Below are 18,475 nucleotides of genomic sequence, written 5' to 3'. Positions count from 1 at the left end.
ATGCTTGTGCATGATAATCACCATATACGTATGATTATATTTACTCCAACTTACTGCTTTATACAAACATACACAAACACACACACACACACATATATATATATATATATATATATATATATATATATATATATATATATGAATAACTTGATCACGAAGTATATAAAACATGATGCTATGTATAAATAAAGGTTTTTTTGCCACGAAGGAAAAAATGAAAAAGCGAGATAGCCAAGTACTTTCGGTCCTGTTCGGACCATTTATATATATATATATATATATATATATATATATATATATATAGGTTTTTTGCAACGAAGGAAAAAATGAAAAAGCGAGATAGCCAAGTACTTTCGGTCCTGTTCGGACCCTTTGCCTCAGTAAAGGGTCCGAACGTACTTGCTCTCTCGCTTTTTCATTTTTTCCTTCGTGGCAAAAAAACCTTTATTTATACATAGCATCACGTTTTAATATACTTCGTGATCAAGTTATTCATATATATATGTATAACTGAATCACGAAAGTTAGGAACGTGATAAATCCATAAATAAAGATATATGCCACGAAGGAAAAATAAACGAAGGAGTGACTGCGAGACCTTTCGACGTTTCCACGTCCTTTGCTGAGCAGAACTGACATACATGGGACAAAACAAGAAGATTCGTATAACTGACAGATAGGTTTGTCGGATTGTAGGTACTAATCTCTTTATAATCCCTATCTGTCAGTTATACGAATCTTCTTGTTTTGTCTTTTGTCCCATGTATGTCAGTTCTGCTCAGTAAAGGACATGGAAACGTCGAAAGGTCTCGCAGTTACTCCTTCGTTTATTTTTCCTTCGTGGCATATATATATATATATATATATATATATATATAATATATATATATATCTATATATATCTATATATATATAATTATATGATATCACGACCTATTTATTGGATGTTTGATTGTTGTAGCATTTGGTATTCTTTTAATAAAGTGTGTCTGTACATTGCTACTGTTAACTATATGACCCTCAGCAACTAGTTTTGGAAGTGCTAGAGAAATTCAACCAATTTTCTGGATATAATTGGCACTTATTTGTCAAGGTAAAAGCAAATTCTGGATTATATTAGTAGTTAAAAACAGAATCCTCTCGTAATGAGATTGGCATTGCAATTTTCTAAATCTTGTTTCTATAGATCGTGACATTGATGTTATCCAAATTTCCCCTCAGTTGGTTATTAGAGTTCAGAAGTCTACACCAGACTTGTTAGTATTCTCTTTATCGCACACTTATGGGTAGCAAGAACATAATGTGCTAAAGAAATTATTCCATTCAGTGTTATTTATGTGAAAAGCTGTTGGTTTTGATTTTATTATTCTTATCATAATAGGTTATTGAAACATTTTTTTTCCTACTATTTATTTTCCTACGATGCTAAAATCTACTTCCTCAACCATGTAGACCATGGCTTATTACTGAACAGTATACTGCGTATTTCAAATTTCGATTAATACATTGTATAACATGATAAGCTTTTTTTGGCTCTTATAAAATGCACAATATACTCTAGTATAACAGATGAAAGGTTTCTACCTGAATTTCTCTTGAGCAATATGCAGTTTACGAAAATATAGCATAATACGTACTAAGTTATTAACGTGCAATTTGCACAACATTTTAGTCTTCCGGTACAACAGTTTAGATAAATACTATCTGGCAACGCTTTCGGCGTGACTTGCCGTTTGACGACCAAGTGTGAGACAAAAATTCCACACCACTTTTAGGAGTTAATATTTTAGTTTCTTATATCATACAATTCATTTTCCTACAGTCACTTGCATATAATATAAGTACTTATTTATATGAAAATGACTGAATTAAAATATTGGATAACCTATACTTAAAACTGATGCCAAAGTGATACAACTAGATTCAGGTAAACACAAAGTATGTATCCTGCATCACGCATACTGCTTGAGAACTGATGAGAAATTTACATTGAAAAACATATGCATCCTAATACATACTCAGCTGTCATAATCCTTAAATCTTAGTTCCTTTGTTCTCAGCCACAGTCTTTTGGCAACTGTCTTCTCCTCTATTTCTATGGTCTTCTGGTATTGTTTCAACTTCTTCCTGTTCCGCACACCAATTAAATAATACCTCAGGTCAGTTATTATAGTTTTATTTTCCCCAGAAAGTACTGTAATGATGAGTCTGCAAGGAAAAAGAATATATATATATATATATATATATATATATATATATTATATAGTATATATATATATATATGTGTGTGTGTGTGTGTGTGTGTGGTGTGTGTGTGTGTATGTGTGTAGTGTGTAAAACGTCAATGGCGTACACAGTATCACCTTTACCTTAATAAAAGCTTTAGGGATCTACTTTTTCTAATAATTTCCGATAAGTAACAAAGTCCGACAAACAACATCGGTCCAATAAGTAACAGTGGTCCGATAAGTAACACACCATATATCAATCCTGCACTTAATATTTTCCGGATATCTTACAGCTAATAGCAATTCCAGAGTTCCTAACCTAAACTACCAAGTACTTAGCACTGAACATTCTATTTAAGTGGAATATCTAAAAATGCTGCACAGAAAGATGGCAGCATGTAGTAAAACATTAATCATAATATGGCAGCTGATAAATTAAGGAAAGGTTCACTAAAGTTGAGGTAGATTAATTTGAGGTGTGGTACTATCGTTTTTAGACGTAATCGGCTATGTACAATTCTCTCCCAGTATGAAGTCTACATCAGATTTATTGTGTGCATGTAGCATCTGTGAAATATCATTAAGGTCCATATTTCATCAAAAAGTTTACTACGTGTTGTTTCTGTGACTGAACTTTTCAGATATTGTGAATAACATGTAATTAATCCATGTAATATTGATATTTAACTACAAAAGTACTTAAACTATCTTTTTTTAAATTTAACAGTTTTTCGCTTTCATGGTCTGGGGCAAATCCCAGCCTAAAAAGTTGGAGGGGGTCAGGTTGCTATGAGTTTTGGATTTTAAAGCAGTTCAAAGGGTTTGCTTGGGTTAGGACCAGAAATATTTGTAAGCAAAGCCTCTCGGCTAATGTTGAAAGAAATCTTGCGTCAGATATTATAGTCTTTATAACGAGCATGATTCCTCTTGAGCTAAATGTATCTGTATCTAATCCTGGACACGATGTTCTCATCTGGAAAAACACAGAACCATCATCACCACACTTCTGTCGACCAGTTTTCGAAAGAAACTAAACAAGCGTTTGATTCATAGAGAGTCGTAATTCAAACTTACGACCTACTGAAATATCCAACGAGTTATTAGTTCGCGGCTCGCCACAATTTAAGTTTAACCGTGATCGATGGAAAAGTGGCAACAGCACTATCAACAGTTACCAATTCGATGCAGTGTTGTTAGTGAAACCAGTCCATTCAAGTCAAGACTGAAGAAGCGATGAAACACGGCTTATCTACCCTTCAAGCAAGGATTTGGTGCATAGAATGTTGCCTACATATATCTTACAAAATTGATATACAGAAATGGCAAGCATCCTACTTCTAAAGAAAAAGTCAGCAAATAAGGGCAAGGAATTGATTCAAAAAAAAGTTTCCTGATGACAAGTAGGTTTAGTCATATATATGCCATCTGGTTTTGGTGCATCTAATGATGGAAATACTGATTGCAGGTTTTTCAAGTATGCAGAAAATGCATCCGAAATTACGTCCTTGATCAATCCTTTGTTTATAAACTTCATGTGAGTTTATCATCGTTGTCATCTAGCTGGCCTCGATATCGATGCAGATAAATTTGAAAGGTTTTGCTTGGACACAACCAGTGTTATGTGCAAAAGTAACTCAATAAATTGAATTGAATGTAGAATTTAGACCAGAGGCCAAGCACTGGGACATAAGAGGCCATTCAGCGCTGAAACTAAAATAGACAGTAAAAGGTTGGAGAGGTGTATCAGGAGGAAAACCTCACAGTTGCACTATGAATCAATTGTTAGAAGAGTGTGGAAAGTAAGATGGAAGAAAGATAATACGTATAATAGAAGGTACAGTAAACGGAACGAAGTGGGTTGAAGCTACGGGTAGAAGGCACACTGTAAAGAACCTTAAGTAAAGCCAGCAGTTCGCGTGAATTTGCTTGGTAGGTGAGAAAAGCTTGTAAAAATAAATTGGATCAAAATAACCTAGGCCTAGAAATAAAAATACAGAGGTGGGAATTTTGTAAAATTCCACGATGGTTTTTCACGAGCTGCTGGTCGAAAGATGTTTGTGGACACATGAGAGTTTGAAGAGTGAATAATAATAATAATAATAATAATAAAAAGAATTTCCCAGCGTCTAAAGCTAACAAATTTCTGTGCAGCTACCAACGGCCACTTTGTCTCTTAATATCCTCGCCATCACCATCCACTTTATGTTGATTATTGAAATATAAAGTTGATCCAGCAATACTCCCCTAAATATTATCCAATAAGAATTAAGCCAGATTCCATTGCGAGGTATTTCTCTTCAGCTAGAGTTAAGTGGCTGTAGTCATTTAATAGATTCCAAACATAAAATTTTGAAAGGCATATCAGCTCTGGGTTGGGTTTTGGCAGAAAAAGTACATTTTGGTAAGAGCAAGGATGAGGGTTTGGGATTCAAGGAAGACAGAGTAATATATAAATATGAAAGTTGATATCCAATAGAGAAAGGTGGTTGTTGTGGCGGAACTAGAAATCTTTAATTGGGCGGGGCGGCACTTAGGATTATCATATGCACATACACACAAACAAACAAACAAACAAACATATATATATATATATATATATATATATATATATATATATATATATATAATATTCACACGAATATAGTTGTTATTGTTGAAATAATCATTAACTAAGTAAATTTTTTGGTACTAACAATGATTTATTGAAAGAAAATTGTTCTATGAAACGGCTGTTTAGAGAACCCCCTTCAAGACGATCTTATGCATGTGGGGGTTCGTGACAAAAAAACACTACAGCGCAATTAAGAAAAAGCATCGTGAGAATTAGCAATGCATATCGACCTTTTGTAGCATTAGTGCAACAAACCAGAATGGCGAAGTGTTCAGACGATCAAACAGGAACTTGACAGAAATAATCTTTTGTAAACTATTTTAACATTACACAAAGTTTTAAACTCAATAAGAGGGTATTGTCTTTATGGTAATAGCGGCTACTTTGTACGCTGAGAGATCGGTTTGCATATTTCTCCTGGTCCCCTTGTTCGTGGGGACTGTGTAAAGCAGACCAACTGTCATCTTTTGCTTGATTTTGCTCGTGAAATTTTGCGTAAATATTGACACGAACCTTCATATGGACCCTAGACTAAAAATGAGGGTTTACGAAATTAAATTGAAATTTTACTCACACTCACAAGATGAAGACGAAAGTCTTATCATTAAATAGTTGACAGTTACCGAGTTTTTCAGCGTCTCAGTCTAAAATCTACATCGTGTTATTATCAACGAAGGGTGTGTGTAATCTGGAGATTTTTATTGATAGCATTTTCCCGCCATTTCAGGTCCCGCCAAAATTGTCACCGGATGGAATTTGGTAGGTTTGCCTACTAAATAATCACAAGAAAAAGCGCTTGAGTAAAGATGCCCATAATGAGGGGAGAAATGCACTTACAATCACTAACGACTAAACACAAATAATATTTTGCATTTAAGAATGAGCACAAGTCGGAGGGTGTAATGCTCCCTCTATGCTACACAATATTTCCCAATGCATTGAAGATGAGGAATTCGATAAAAAGATTTACTATCTTAGATGCAATTGTAAGTGTATTAACCCTCTCCCCGAAGGTTCGATGCTCTTCTGTTTCGCATCGAGCCGACGCGATTTTTGCATCGCTCCCGCCTTTATACTTCACATTAGACTGATAGACCCCAACCTTGAACACCATCTTGGAACCACTGCGTTCGTCCAGTGCCGACTGTTTTTAAAGTGATATTTTCGTGCTGCGTGCGCGCAAACCTTCAAAATTTCCGACATGAGCTATGGCCGTGGACCCCCCGACATAAAGGGGATGACTAGTCTTAAGGTAGACAATTTAACTTACAGAACGACGCCGGAGGATTTGCGGCGTTCGTTCGAAAAGTATGGAGAGATCGGCGACGTCTACATACCACGCGACAGATTTTCACGGGAAAGTCGTGGCTTCGCCTTTGTCAGGTGAGTATGGCGTCACGTATTTGTGTAGTTAATGCTTATGGTGACGATGAATGTGAACTGGCCAATTTATCCTTACAGCTGTTGGCCCTGTCAATTTTTGTAGATAAGCTACGTACTAACTGGACTCTTATTTGGGTATCCCTATGTGATACTAGGTTGGACGTCGATGGGCTAACCTAGTCACGTTCCCAACAATAGGACCGGTTAATCTTTTTCAATTTCAAGCTGTGCGTATTGTTTGTAGGCGAGGGTAGAATGCATGAATCAGGTGGGGAGGTTGTCTTGAGGACCGCTGGCCAAGTTAGGACAGCATCCAAATTTAGGTTGAAGATAGGTTAAACTAAACAATCACGGTCGATCCACCATCATCATGCTGGCTGGGTCTTATTCACTCGATATTTAATTGGTGAAACAAGAATACAATTACAACTCTTAAGCATACCATTCAAAAGATTGAAGTTTCGTCAATATAATGTGATATTTGAAATCCCCATACGAACTAAAATAAGGATGTGACGCTCTTCGTAAAATATGTTTTCAAGGCAGTTTTGAAATCCAATGTGGCGGTTATCGTGTGGCTGGCCGGTCTGATCACGGACAATCCACCATCTTTCCCAGCCTTCCCAGCACTCATTTGAACAATGTTAGCTTATATATGTAACCTTTATTGATCTTACTCAAGATTGCAGTTGTAATCAGCACAATAAAACATTTACTAACGTTTCCAGAGGCCGTGTAATAGTGTTTTTTTTAAATAACTCCTAAAATAACTGATAGATTTCCATGATATCAAAGCAGGGAGCGCTTCATACAATGGCTTAATTTTGGGAAATACTGTGCATTGCCAATTACGTTTCATTAACTTTTTTACTTAAGAAAATGAGGCTAAAGCCAGTCTTAGCCACCCACACATTCGCAAAAGTGATGACGTCCCTCAGTGACGTTGGTATAACGTTTCTTCCCCTGTACCTCCCATCCCCCGAATTGTTAAACGCCTGTTTAACTCCATAGATAATTGTCATATGACGTACCCCAAGCAATACGAAATTCTTTGTCAGTAAAAGTTCAGCATACCTGGTAATGTGATTCGTGACTTTAGACTTTACCTAAACACAAGACCAACCTTTTATATCTTACCCACTCACTTACATTGAAGATCAAGAATGAGACTTATGACAGGAGACGAAAGAAGCCATGCTAACCCTACACTTCGCACTTCAAGCGAGTGTTGGTAAAGCAATAGAAATATAGTTTTCGGAGCACTTACAGATTAGCGGGCCCACTCGACCGCCGACCGAAATCGGCGGAAGAACACCAAAACCAATATGGCGGCGATACCAAAACAAAAACAAACAAAGTAGGGAGCTACTACATATCCGCGACGATCGATTTATGTGTGCTGTCAGTAAGGCCGTGGCGGAACGGCGCTTCGCGCCTTATCCGCATATTTAAAGATTCTTGGCAGGCACGGCATGTTCTGGCAAGAGGTAATGTTGCGCTGCGCGCGCTAACCACAGGGGTTACAGTAAGGCTACTTACCGTGGCGGAGGTGGATTTGGGTGTCGCGATACCAAAACAACAACAAACAAAGTAGGGAGCAACTGGCCCGGTAAAGTGTAAACAACCCTAGTTTTCTTTAGGTTAAGCCGGAGGACTCATTCTCCCATACAACACAGGTTACTCGATACATCAATTGCCAGGAAGAAAATGAAAGAGAGAATTGTTTGATATAATTTATCATATCAATTTCACCAGAGAGAGTAGCTTGAATTCCTTAGAAGGTAGGAGACTTCTAAAAGATGTTTCATATAAGGGCATTGACATCAGCCATTTGATAAATTTTGAAATCATATATATATATATATATATATATATAATATATATATATATATATATATATATAATATTATATATATATATATATATATATATATATATATGGCAGCAGTATATTCCAATATATCATGTACTTATTAAAGTCATACTTTTTCTTACCGATTTATACTAATTTTCAGTCAGTTTCTTTCTTTCTCTCTGTTGTAAATGGTGAAGAGTTTCAGCGCAATTGTAGTTTTGCAATGGCGGAGGACAAAGCAACATATTTGCCATGACTAAAGTCGAATCTATTATGAAATAGTTCAGAGCTATGTAGTACTACAACTGCTGCCGATGATTACCTTGGATGTACTAAAAGGGCTCTGAGGTAGGAGTCGAAGTCGTGAAATTATTTCTGAATCCTGCTCCAGTCTTGCCCCAATAACATCATTCCAAATATAAAACTCTCTCAAGGAAAAAATTGTTTTCTATTTCTACTAATGTTTTTATTTTATTTTATTTTTATTTTATTTTTGTAGGAATCCAAGTAGAATATCTCTCAGTGCGATTCCACACCCCTGTTTTAAACCTCTTCTATTATGTTCGATAATTTGTGTTAACCATCTAGGGTAAAACATCAAAGCAGGCCACGCAGGCCAGCTACCATCAGTGCAAGCCACCCTCCGAAAAAGTACATATTATAACGCGTCCTGACACCCGAGATGGGCATCAGTCGCGACTTGTTTGTTTGGTGAGAAACGGACTAAAGACCTCTACTCTCCTTTCGAAGTAAGTATTTTCCCCCCAAGTTAGAAATTAAGGCCAAATTTTTAGATTTAAAACAGATTTAAACAGAGGGTACTGAAAATGCGCCCACGGCAGTGGAAATCTCACCAAAACGCTTTAGAAATTTTTACTTACAACTAAAAATGTTTCGAAGATTGACGCCATCTCGATGTTTACGGAGTAGCTTGTGTCAATAAACTAACCATTTCCTGTTGATAAATCCGCACACCACTTGTACCCACAGACGCTGGAGCACTTTTATCACAACAATCGAAACACGATTTCTCATCAACAACAAGCCAGGCGTAAACAGCTGTTGGGGTAGAAGATGACGAGAAGCGTTCTCTCTTGCTAATTTTTAAATAAGTAGTAAAACATCAATATTTTACATATTTATGATGATTAATTTGAAAATATTCGTTATGAAAAAGTAACTCGCCTCTGACTCAAATTTGAAGTAATTATTTTTCTGAATTAGAACGTTCTTTCAAGTTCTGTATTATGACGTCACGACATCTTGACTTTCGTACCTATTGTAAATAATTGCTATACTCAACTGTCATTGCAGAACAGTTTACCAGTTATTCGTGCAGATTGTTATCAGCTATACATGTAATTGTTATAATCGTTAATGCGCATATATATCTTTATTATTTACTTTTTGGATATATGAAGATGTTTTACTGCTGGATTATCGCCGTAGTGTGACGCAATCGTTTTCGGTCCATGGGCCTCTGTCTGTTTTCGCACCATAAGAAATTATGGGGCCGAATTTGCAATGACCAGAAAGTCGTTAAAAGAGGAAAGTTAGCATTGAGGGGCATATGTTTTGACTGAGAAAAATACAAATTTATTCAATAGCTAGCTTGTAAAAAATACTTGGTTATAAAAACTTGATTGACAACTAAGCAGCATGTCTACTATGGGTTTCAGAGACAGTGCAAGCACGTTTTTTTGGGAACAATACCTATTTCTGTAACGAACACTCGTAACAGAACGAGATTTTGCTATAGTGCATTACACCCAGGTGCCGTAATTTATAAGGGTATCGTGAATCACTAATCGTAAAGAATAACGACACTTGTCCTTGTACCAGAGACAAAAACTCCATTATGCAGAAATGGATACGAACACGCGTATAAGCTCCACCTACCCACCTCTCCCCCCCACCCCCCCCCTCCACCGCCATCCCTTTTCTTCTTCGTTCCTCCGCCTTCCTTTCTCTCTCTCTCTGTTGCCATTCGGTATGTGTTGACCCTCCAAACTGGGTATAAGACTACACACAAAACGTTGAAATTGGTGAAATTAGGCTATGTATATTGAAGTATATATACATAAATATTAAAGCAATTTTAATCATTATTTGCATTACTATGACAACTAGAATTCATGGAAAACAGTTTATAATAATGGAACGGCGTATGTGTGAACCTCCACTAATGTGGGCAACGATGATTTTGCCATTCTTAGCATGCAAAAAACATTAAAGCATGCAAACATTAAAGGTTACATTTATTTCTGGCATACGAAATTATTTAAGAAATTCAAAATACTAATAAGACTGAAATCAATGAAAAAAAAGTGCTAGCAAAAACAAAAAAGCAAAAAAAAAAAAAAACGTAGTCGTTCCTCTATGCACTTTTCCGTATTCGTTCCTCTATGGTTTTTCGGCAGCCGATGTACGAAAAACGTTAGAAACATTTGATTTTATCTACGTTAGAAATATCTGTAATTTTTCGGGTAATTTGGTTGCTAAAAACAAATTTGGATAATATACATGAATTAAATCAAAAATTTTTAAATAACAATGTAAATTTGTTTAAACTAAATAACGAGTAAAGTAAACAGTTTAGGGAATAAAACTTTGCAGTTTCGTCGTCTGTCGTCGTCTGTCGTCCGTCTGCTGTTTGTAATTGTGTTTATGGCGCGCGCGCTTAGAAACCAGGAACAGAACAACGGGTTTAAAGTGCAATGTGGAGTGAACTGAGACCAAAATGTGTATAATAACAATCAAATAAGCACTGGTGGAGTTTCAGTTGTGATGGCAGTAAGGATAAAAAACCGCCGATTACAAGGTAAGAATGAATTCAGTTCCAACCATAACCCCGGGAATAACAAGTTTCATACTTTCACTAATATAGGCAACAAAATGTTGTTTTATTGTGCTGATTACAACTGCAATCTTGAGTAAGATCAATAAACGTTACATACATACGCTAACATTGGTTCAATGAGTGCTGGGAAGGCTGGGGAAAGATTGGTGTCCGTCACTGATGAGAACCGTCCATGAAAAACGTAGCCGCCATATTGGATTTCAAAACTGCCTTGAAACATATTTTACGAAGAGCTCCACATGCTTATTTTAGTCGTATGGGCTTTCATATATCACAATATGTTGACGAAACTTCAGTCTTTTAAATGGTATGCTTAGAAGTTGCAATTGTATTCATGTTTCACCAATTAAATATCGAACCGTGAATAAGACCCGTTCCACCGTGATGAGGGTTGGCCTGAACTGATGTTTCCCCCTAATCATTATCTACCACCATACCACATTTTATTGCTCTTCCGCTCATTTTATATGTGCAGTACACAGTCTTTCCTAACAGGGATTTACTCGGTAGCCTAATAACAATGGGAATGAAGGAAAGGAGGCAAGAAGGAAGGCGAGTACTAGGATAGCCATAGGTGTAAACACCGAAGGAGGGTTGGGGGAACCTCTGCGTCACAGTTACGTCATTAAGTACCACTTCTTCGAAACGCTCTGAAGGAGGGGAAGAAGTTCCTCTTTTTTTCTAAGAGTAAACGCTTTATTAAGCACATCTGTCAATTCATTGCCTACCACCAAAATTAGGCCAATGTTTGAAAACATTCATTGCTGTAGTTTCATGGAAATTCATAAGCCGGTTTGTTAGATATTTGGGAAAAACACTATTACACGGCCTCTGGAAACGATAGTAGTTGCCTATAATAGTGAAAGTATGAAACTTGTTATTCCTGGGGTCATGGTTTGAACTGAAATTCATTTTTACCTTGTAATCGGTGGTTTTTATCCTTACTGCCATCACAACTGAAACTCCACAGTGCTTATTTGATTGTTATTATACACATTTTGGTCTTAATTCACTCCACATTGCTGTTCCTAGTTCCTAAGCGCTCACTCCACAAACAGTTACGAGTAGTAGACGACGGCACTGCAAAGTTTTATTCCCTCAATTGTTTATTTTACTCATTGTTGGTTTAACTTTTCTTTGTTATTTCAAAATGTTTATTTAGGGTAAAAAATCACGAATGATCCACTATTATCATGCTGGACGGGTCTTATTCACTCGATATTTAATTGGTGAAACAAGAATACAACTCTAAGCATACCATTCAAAAGATTGAAGATTGACGCTCTTCGTAAAAAAGGGTAAAAATCCGCATGGTACAGGGGTGGACCATATACGATCAATGTGTACAACCCCAAGAAAAGTACATTATAACGCGTCCTGACACCGGAGTAGAGGTCTTTAGCTCCGTTTCTCACCAACAAGAAGTCGCGTCTGATGCCCATCTCCGATGTCAGGACGCGTTATAATGTACCGTTTTTGGGGTTGTACACATTGATCGTACATGGTCCACCCCTGTACCATGTGGTTTTTTACCCTATGTTTTCAAGGCAGTTCTGAAATCCAATATGGCGGCTATTGTGTGGATGGACGGGTCTGTTCATGGATGGACACATCTTTCCCAGCACTCATTTGAACAATGTTAGCTTATATATGTAATCTTTATTGATCTTACTCAAGATTGCAGTCGTAATCAGCACAATAAAACAACATTTTGTTGCTTATATTAATGAAAGTATGAAACTTGTTATTCCTGGGGTCATGGTTTAAACTGAATTCATTTTTACCTTAATCAGTGGTTTTTATCCTTACTGCCATCACAACTGAAACTCCACAATGCTTATTTGATTGTTGTTATACACAATTTGGTCTCAATTCACTCCACATTGCACTTTAACTAAGTTGCTGTTCCTGGTTCCAAAGCGCGCGCGCGCCACAAACACAGTTACGAACAGCAGATGACGACACTGCAAAGTTTTATTCCCTGAATTGTTTACTTTACTCGTCATTTAGTTCAACTTTACTTTATTTCAAAATGTTGTAATTCATGTCTCTTATCCCTTTTTGCAACCAAATAACCCCGAAAAATTACAGATATTTCTAATGTAGATACAATCCAATGTTTCTAACCCTGTCATACATCTGGCTGCCAAAAACCATAGAGGAAGAGACTACGGATAAGTGGATTATTATTATTATTTTTTTTTTTTGGTGGGGGGGGGGGGGGGTGGGGCTAGCACTCTTCATTGATTTAAGTCTATTATTATTTTGATTTTTTGGGTAGAAATAAATGTAACCTTTAATGTTTGCATGCTAAGAATGGTAAAATCATCGTTGCCACATTAGTGGAGCTTCACACATACGCCAATGCATTGTTATAAACAGTTTCCATGAATTATAGTTGTCATAGTAATGCAATAATAATAAAATTACTTTTATATATATGTATATATACTTCTAATACATAGCCTAATTTCACCAATTTCCATGTTTTGTGTAAGTCTTATACCCAGTTCGGCCCTATTAATTTCTTACAGTGCGAAAACAGACAGAGGCCCAGGGACTGAAAGCGATTGCGTCACACTACGGCGGTAATCCGGCAGTAAAACATCTTCATATATCCAAAAAGTAAATAATACAGATATATATGCGCATTACGATTATAACAATTACATGAATAGCTGATAACAATGTGCATGAATAACTGGTAAACTGTTCTGCAAGAAAGTTGATTATAGCAATTATTTACTATAGGTATCAAAGTCAAGATGTCGTGACGTCTTATCTAGTGCACGCTTCGTTGTCATCTTCTACCAAAACAGTTGTTTACTTAAAAACGTCGTGGTAAGGGACCGTGTTCCGATTATTGTGATGGTCACTGGCCACGACTTTTTTTAAGTAAACTGGTTTGGTAGAAGACGACGACGAAGCGTGCACATGATAATTATTTAAATAAATAGTAAAACATCATTATTTTACATTTATGATGATTAATTTGAAAATATTCGTTATTGAAAAAGTAACTTGATTCAGACTCAAATTTTAGTAATTATTTTTCAGAATTAGAACATTCTTTTAAGTCCTGTATTATGACGTCACGACATCTTGACTTTCGTACCTATTGTAGATGAATTGCTTTACTCAACTTTTTTGCAGAACAGTTTACCAGTTATTCATGCAGATTGTTATCAGCTATTCATGTAATTGTTATAATCGTAATGCGCATAATATCATTATTATTTACTTTTTGGAGATATGAAGATGTTTTACTGCCGGATTACTGCTGTAGTGTGACGCAATCGCTTTTGGTCCCTGGGCCTCTGCTAGCTTGTAAAAAATACTTGTAATTTATAAGGGTATCGTGAATCACCAATCGTAAAGAAAAACGACACTTGTCCTTGTACTAAGAGACAAAAACTTCATTATCCAGAAATGGATATGAACATGCGTAAAAAGCGCCACCTACCCCCCTACCCCACCCCCCCACCCCCCCTCTCCACCGCCACCCCTGTCCTTCTTCCTTCCTTCCTTCGCCCTCCTTTCTCTCTCTCTCTCTCTCTCTCTCTCTCTCTCTCTCTCTCTCTCTCTCTCTCTCTCTCTCTCTCTCTCTCTCTCTGTTGCCAATTGGTAAGTGTTCACCCTCCAAACTGGGTATAAGACTTACACAAAATGTGGAAATTGGTGAAATTAGCCTATGTATTGAAAGTACATATACATAAATATTAAAGCAATTTTATCATTATTGCATTACTATGATAACTAGAATTCATGGAAACAGTTTATAACAATGCATCAACGTATGTGTTGAAGCTCCACTAATGTGGCAACAATGATTTTGCCATTCTTAGCATGCAAACATTAAAGGTTACATTTATTTCTGGCATACAGTTACTTGAAAAAATCAAAATACTAATATAGACTTAAATCAATGAAAAGTGCTAGCAAAATATATATATATATATATATATATATATATATATATATATATATATGATATATATATATATGTATATATATATGTATGTATATATATATATTATATATATATATATATATATATATATATATATATATATATATATATATACTATATAGTATGTATATATATATATATGTATATATATATACGTATATATGTATATATATATATATATTAGTATATATATATATATATATATATATATATATATATATATATATATATATATATATATATATATATATATATATATATATATATATATATATATAGATATATATATATATACACAATCCATGTATCTGTAGTCTGTTCCACTACGGTTTTTGGCAGCCAGATGTATGACAGGGTTAGAAACATTGGATTGTATCTATTTCAGAAATATCTGTAATTTTTCAGTGTAATTTGGTTGCAAAAAAGGGTAATAGACATGAATTAAATAAACATTTTGAAATAACAAAGTAAAGTTGAACTAAATAATGAGTAAAGTAAAAAATTAAGGGAATAAAACTTTGCAGCGTCGTCGTCTGCTGCTTGTAACTGTGTTTGTGGAGTGAGCGCTTAGGAACCAGGAACAGCAATGTGGTTCAAGTGCAATGTGGAGTGAATTAAGACCAAAATGTGTATAATAACAATCAAATAAGCACTGTGGAGTTTCAGTTGTGATGGCAGTAAGGATAGAACCACCGATTACAAGGTAAAAATGAATTCAGTTCAAACCATGACCCCGGGAATATCAAGTTTCATACTTTCACTAATATAGGCAACAAAATGTTGTTTTATTGTGCTGATTACGACTGCTATCTTGAGTAAGATCAATAAACGTTACATATATAAGCTAACATTGTTCAAATGAGTTGTGGGAAAGATGGTGTCCATCCGTGACCAGACCTGTCACGCCACACGATCGCCGCCATATGGGATTTCAAAACTGCGTTGAAAACATATTTTACGAAGAGCGTCACATGCTTATTTTAGTTCGTATGGGGCTTTCATATATCACATTATGTTGACGAAACTAAAATCTTTAGAAGAGTTGTAATTGTATTCTTGTTTCACCAATTAAATATAGAGTGAATAAAACCCGGCCAGCATGATGATGGTGGTTTGTCCGTGATTGTTTACCGTATTTCTAAAGTAGATACAATCCAATGTTTCTAAACCTGTCGTACATCTGGCTGCCGAAAACCATCGCTGAGCAGACAACGGTTAGTGGATTATATATATATATATATATATATATATATATATATATATATATATATATATATACATATATATTATATTTTTTTTTTTTCTAGCACTTTTCATTGATTTAAGTTTATATTAGTATTTTGATTTTTTTAATAACTGTATGCCAGAAATAAATGTAACCTTTAATGTTTGCATGCTAAGAATAGCAAAATCATCGTTGCCACATTAGTGGAACTTTACACATACGCCGATGCATTATCATAAACTGTTTCCATGAATTCTAGTCATAGTAATGCAATAATGATAAAATTGCTTTAATATTTATGTATATATACTTCTAATAGCTAGGCTAATTTCACCAATTTCCATGTTTTGTGCAAGTCTTATACCCAGTTTGGAGGGTGAACACACACCAATTGGCAAGAGAGAGAGAGAGAAGGGAAGGTGAAGGAAGGAAGAAGGACAGGGTTGGGGGGAGAGGGTAGGTGGAGCTTTTTACTGCTGTGTTCGTATCCATTTCTGGATAATGGAGTTTTTGTCTCTGTACAAGGACAATTGTCATTATTCTTTACGATTAGTGATTCATGATACCCTTATAAATTACGAGTGTTCGTTACAGAAATATTGCCAAAAAACGTGCTTGCACTCTCTGAAACCCATAGTACTAGGTACGATGCTTAGTTGTCATCAAGTTTTTTGTAATCAAGTATTTTTTACAAGCTAGTTATTGTATAAATTTGTATTTTTCTCAATCAAAACATATACTCCTCAATGCTAACTTTCCTCTTTTAATGACTTTCTGGTCATTGCAAATTTGGCCCCGTTAATTTCTTATGGTGCGAAAACGGAGCGAAAGCGATTGCGTCACACTATGGTGGTAATCCGGCAGTAAAACATCTTCATATATCCAAAAAGTAAATAATAAAGATATACATATATGCGCATTATGATTATAACAATCACATGAATAGCTGATGATAATGCATGAATAACTGGTAAACTGTTCTGCAAGAAAGTTTAGTATAGCAATTCATTTACAATAGGTACGAAAGTCAAGATGTCGTGACGTCATAATACAGGACTTGAAAGAACTTTCTAATTCCGAAAAATAATTACTTAAGTTTGAGTCAGGACTAATTCCGAAAAATAATTACTTGAGTTTGAGTCAGGAATTGAGTTACTTTTTCAGTAACGAATATTTTCAAATTAATCATCATAAATATGTAAAATATTGAAGTTTTACTATTTAGTTAAATAATTATCTAGTGCACGCTTCGTCATTGTCTTCTACCAAAACAGTAGTTCCTTAAAAATGTCCTGGCCAGTGACCGTTTTCTGATTTTTGTGATGAAAATGCCTCGGCGTCTATGGGTACAAGTGGTGTGCGGATTTATCACAGGAAATGGGAAGTTTGTTGACACAAGCACTCCGCAAACATTGAGATGGCATCAATCTTCTAAGTTATTTAATCGTAGGTAAAAAATTTCAAAAGCGTTTTGGTGAAGTTTGCACTGCGTTGGCCACCCTTTTCAATACCCTCTGTTTAAAGCTTTAAATTTGACCTTTAATTTCTAACTTTGGAGAAAATACTTACTTCGAAAGGAGAGTAGAGGTCTTTAGCTGTGTCTCTCACCAACAACAACTTGCGACTGATGACCATCTCCGGTGTCAGGACGCGTTATAAGTACTTTTTCGGAGGGTGCCTAGCTGTGACCATCTGTGTTGGTCAGTCCATGCAGTTGTTTACCCTATATTATTCCGGTAGAATACGGTATAGATTAATCTTGAGTAATATTGGCTTGTCGTATATTGTTTATTTAATATTAAATTACAGTTTCCTATAGTTGGCTAAATGATCGAATGAGCTGTCGACCACCTGGACGGGAGCGAGACCACCTTCCCAAAAAATAATTTTAACACTATCTGTAACCCAGGTTAGACATCAGTCATGAGCCAGCGCCCATGGAAGCAACACCTCGAAACCTCTAGTTTGCTCGGAAGTAAGTGTTTTAAGTTATGTTTTGGGAAGGTGGTTGCGCTACTGTCCAGGTGGCCATTCAATCATTTACCCTATTTTGGTTGTTTATTAACAATTTAATATTAGTTTTTTTGGCGGACAGGCAGACACTTTCCCAAAAAATAACTATCACTTCCAGTATCGTGAATTAGACGCCAGTCATAACCCAACCGGCGAAGAAACAACAGATTGAGACCTCTATGTTCCTCTCGAAGTAAGTGTTTTCTTTAAAGTCGCAAAATAATGGCCATAATTTCCGCTTAAACACAAGTTAATGAAAGTCTAGCCATGCGCAGTGCAAACTTACCTCCATGACGCTTTTGAAATTTTACTTATAGGGTAAACAACCGC

The 18,475-nt window shown here is 35.8% G+C and overlaps 1 protein-coding gene across 3 annotated transcripts in view; it reads left to right on the top strand.

Annotated features, from left to right (window-relative positions):
* Positions 1–5,908: 5,908 nt before the first annotated feature.
* The window catches only part of LOC135212597 (serine/arginine-rich splicing factor 2-like), a 56,111-nt gene continuing 43,544 nt past the window's right edge, over positions 5,909–18,475 (top strand). For all 3 annotated transcript variants that reach the window (XR_010313936.1, XM_064246155.1, XM_064246154.1), the window contains exon 1: positions 5,909–6,222. Coding sequence is in view for 2 of the 3 variants with exons in the window: in XM_064246155.1 (XP_064102225.1) it covers positions 6,041–6,222 (182 nt within the window). In the remaining variant the exon portion in view is untranslated. The remainder of the gene's footprint in view (positions 6,223–18,475) is intronic.

This window comes from Macrobrachium nipponense, chromosome 41, assembly GCF_015104395.2.
Source record: "Macrobrachium nipponense isolate FS-2020 chromosome 41, ASM1510439v2, whole genome shotgun sequence".
Classification (NCBI taxonomy): Eukaryota; Metazoa; Arthropoda; class Malacostraca; order Decapoda; family Palaemonidae; genus Macrobrachium; species Macrobrachium nipponense.
The sequence above is the reverse complement of the archived record's forward strand: the minus strand, read 5'-3'. Positions and strand labels throughout refer to the sequence as shown.